The sequence below is a fragment of the Trachurus trachurus genome (assembly GCF_905171665.1).
Source record: "Trachurus trachurus genome assembly, chromosome: 8".
NCBI lineage: Eukaryota > Metazoa > Chordata > Actinopteri > Carangiformes > Carangidae > Trachurus > Trachurus trachurus.
In genome coordinates this window covers 24,091,401-24,094,495 of record NC_139905.1, presented here as the reverse complement: position 1 = coordinate 24,094,495, position 3,095 = coordinate 24,091,401, and the positions used below count along the sequence as shown (strand labels likewise).

Sequence of the window (3,095 nt, the reverse complement as noted above, 5' to 3'; positions counted from 1 at the left end):
GTGTCTGGGCAGCTCACACCTTCATGCATGACACAATAATAAGAAAGTAATGATGTCCACAACTGAGCTCCTTTAGCAGACCGTCTGCACACTCATGTTCAACAGCGTCATCTAGTGGCCACAACTTGACTTAGCACCTTCATCAACCAGTGGATGTTGCAGTAATTCATCCACTGTGACAGGTGGAGACTTAAAAAAGAGCACACACGGCAGACTTTTATTCATCTTTATTTAATTTCATTACACTACTCTACAGGCTGGCTGAAATGATGGGACGGAGACATTTCTGTGGGTTTGTGCAGGGTGAAGAAATAATTTCACATGCCAATGCTCACATCTTTATCCCCACATCTCTCTCTTTTTTGCATTTGTGTAACAGCATTGAGAAATGGTCTTTCATGCTTTAATTGCAAAGACAAATTTGAGCTCAAAGGTGAAAATTAAAGAAAAGAAAAGTTGTGATGAATCTTGGTGGTCTGGCGTCTAATAGGGGATTGGTCCATAGTAGGCAGTGTAGGCGGCGATGATTCCATCCGTGTCCATCATGTGCTCACAAGCCAGGTTGGCCTCGCACACTTCTCTCAGGCTGAGTGGAGAAAGAGAGACGGAGAGTTAGGACACGACTGGACTGGACTGATGTGATGCTGCTGCTGCTACGTGAGTGTGTGTGTGTGTGTGTGTGTGTGTCCACGGCTGCTTATAGCCGACGTGAGAGCAGAGGATGTGTGAAATACCTCTCCAGCTGGGTCAGGGACAGCTCTGCAGCAGCTCTCTTCTGTCTCACCACTGTGGACGCCTGGTCCCTCTCCATAAACATACCTGCACATCATGCACATTTAACATTGTTATATAAATACAAAAAAGTCTGTCAGTCTGGGCCTGCAGATGAAATTAAATCAAACACAAATGCACATGAGGGATTTATGCAAATAAGCAGAAATCAAACGGTTTTGTAGACTCAATATTTTGCAGAAAGAGCAATATTTATGCATTGTGTGAAAGAGTGAAATATATTTAAATCATGTTTCTTTTTCTTTTCTTTTTTTACTATTATTTATCCATCTGAATACATCTGAAAATGTTTCCTATTGAGTCATCTATTGAAATATTTATCTTTCAGTCAAAGGTGTTGTTTCTGATTTCATGAGCAGAAAGAGAATAAATGCATAAAATGCAACAAACAGTTGAAATCCTAATGTGGAATCATGATCTTACCATCCTGAGCAGGTTGGTCACCAGCAGGCTGGGAGCCAGTGTCTGCCAAACATCAAGGTGAAAATATGAATAATGATTATGACTCTTTGTTTGATTATTTATGGGTGAGGATGTTTTTCTCCCTCCAGTGATTCTCCTAACCACAACTCAATTAACTCTAATAAACCAGTCAGGCAGATTTTTTAACTTTACAGAACTCTTGAAGTTACATTTTAAAAAATCAAATAATGATTTAAAAACAGAGCTTTTCAAACATGGAGCCTAACGCTGTGTAGATCTTACCTGCAGTCAGACAGATGACAGTCAAGGAGCAGAGAAGCAGGATGACCAAAGTCTTCATCTTTCAGCTTTCTTTCTTCAACGTCTGCAGGATCAAGCAGCAAGTCAGTCTGGAGACTTTGAGGGTTCTGTCACTCTCTTCTCTCTCTCTTTCTTTCTCTTTCACATATATATACATAGATGCACACTCGGTTTATTTTTTAGATGCGGCCCTCACTGTGACGCGGATATGTGATTGGTTAGGGAATCATGTATCACACACCCACACAGACACGGAAATACACACCTCCACAAAAGTGTGCACAAAAAACACATTTTATCCATATATGTGTATGGATATTTATGTTTGCACTCACAAAAGTAAATGCACAGAGGAGGAATGTCTGTTTTCTAAAAGGTGAGAATGTGTTTGAAAGCACAGGTGATGAGAAAACAAAGTCACAGCCACACATATCAACAGGAAGTGTCCTCCATTGAACTAAAAATATGTTGCGTCTTTCTGTGGTAAGTCAAACTGCTGCTGAGGTTGTCCCTCTGAATCATTGTTTGCATTCGCATCTCCGTTTCTTATGTTCGCAGCTTGAAACAGCAGGTTTTTCTTTAAAGATGAAAGAAAACTTATGGGGGGGAAATGTGAGAGAGAGGGACACGGAGTGATGTAACTTAGCTGCAAAAATGAAATTACACCATCACCAGACGACTTGCTGTCAGATTTTGTGATCATGATAAATCGTTTGATGAAATGTTAGAAATGCAGTGCCAGCTGGCAGCCTGGAGAGGTCAGAGTTTCAGTGCGTGCCCACACACTTTTACATTTGGGCCACAGAGTCCATGCTGCACAGGAAACCATGTAATACAAACTGAAACCACCTTCCCACATTATGTGACATGATTTTAATCCGAGGGTTTTCTCTTTTATTGCACACCACAGTGATTTCCTACATTAAGTAAAGAGGCAAGATTTAGGAACAAACAACACAAGTGTTTGAAGGTTTGTAGCAGGGTAATTTGAAACATGGGGAGATATTTTTACCAAGGCAAGTGGGTGGTTTGCCAATAAAGCTCCATACAGTGACTGAAACGTGTCATCAAATTTTAATTAAACCCAACTTTCCACAAGAAAAGTGTTTTTGAATGTTTGACCATTTTAAAAGCATCTGCTCCGTTTGCATGTGATTGGTTTATCATGAAGGAACATCTCTGGTTTTGTTGTAGATTACACTGTATGTGGCATATTGCTATAGTTACATTTCCAAAAGCCAATCCTTTGAACTTTCTTAATTTATGATATGAAAATGTTTTCCATAGATTTTTCCTCCTCTTGCTCGTCTTGTTGCTTTTTTTGACTGGATATTTAGACTTTGGTTCTGGTTCTGAAAGAATTATGAGCTGTAATTTCACTGTCTGGGTCAATCATGGTGCCTTGTCTCGTCTCAGGGATCGACTTCCAAGGATTCAGCTTCGGGGCAACTTTAATTGTACACATTTGCGGCCTTGTGGCAACATAGAAAAACAAACATCCAATATGACTTTGTGCTCTTAGGCCTTTGCCATATTGACATGTACACAGTGCTGACTTGTCTTTATTTCGGGGACTTTCA

The 3,095-nt window shown here is 40.2% G+C and overlaps 1 protein-coding gene across 1 annotated transcript; it reads right to left on the bottom strand.

Annotated features, from left to right (window-relative positions):
- Positions 1 to 343: 343 nt before the first annotated feature.
- Positions 344 to 1,594, bottom strand: bglap (bone gamma-carboxyglutamate (gla) protein). The gene is made up of 4 exons (XM_083977850.1): positions 1,498 to 1,594; positions 1,216 to 1,257; positions 735 to 819; positions 344 to 586 (listed from the first exon to the last, which is right to left on the bottom strand). The coding sequence occupies exons 1-4, from the start codon at positions 1,553 to 1,555 to the stop codon at positions 484 to 486; spliced, it is 288 nt and encodes a 95-aa protein (XP_083833976.1). The 5' UTR covers positions 1,556 to 1,594; the 3' UTR covers positions 344 to 483.
- Positions 1,595 to 3,095: the final 1,501 nt, after the last annotated feature.

Excerpts from the sequence above, each read along its gene's own strand:
- bglap (XM_083977850.1), bottom strand. The coding sequence starts at position 1,555 with ATGAAGACTTTGGTCATCCTGCTTCTCTGCTCCTTGACTGTCATCTGT. Across the intron at positions 1,258-1,497 it reads TGTCATCTGTCTGACTGCAG|ACACTGGCTCCCAGCCTGCT; the intron begins GTAAGATCTACA and ends GATGTTTGGCAG. Across the intron at positions 820-1,215 it reads TGACCAACCTGCTCAGGATG|GTATGTTTATGGAGAGGGAC; the intron begins GTAAGATCATGA and ends CATGATGTGCAG.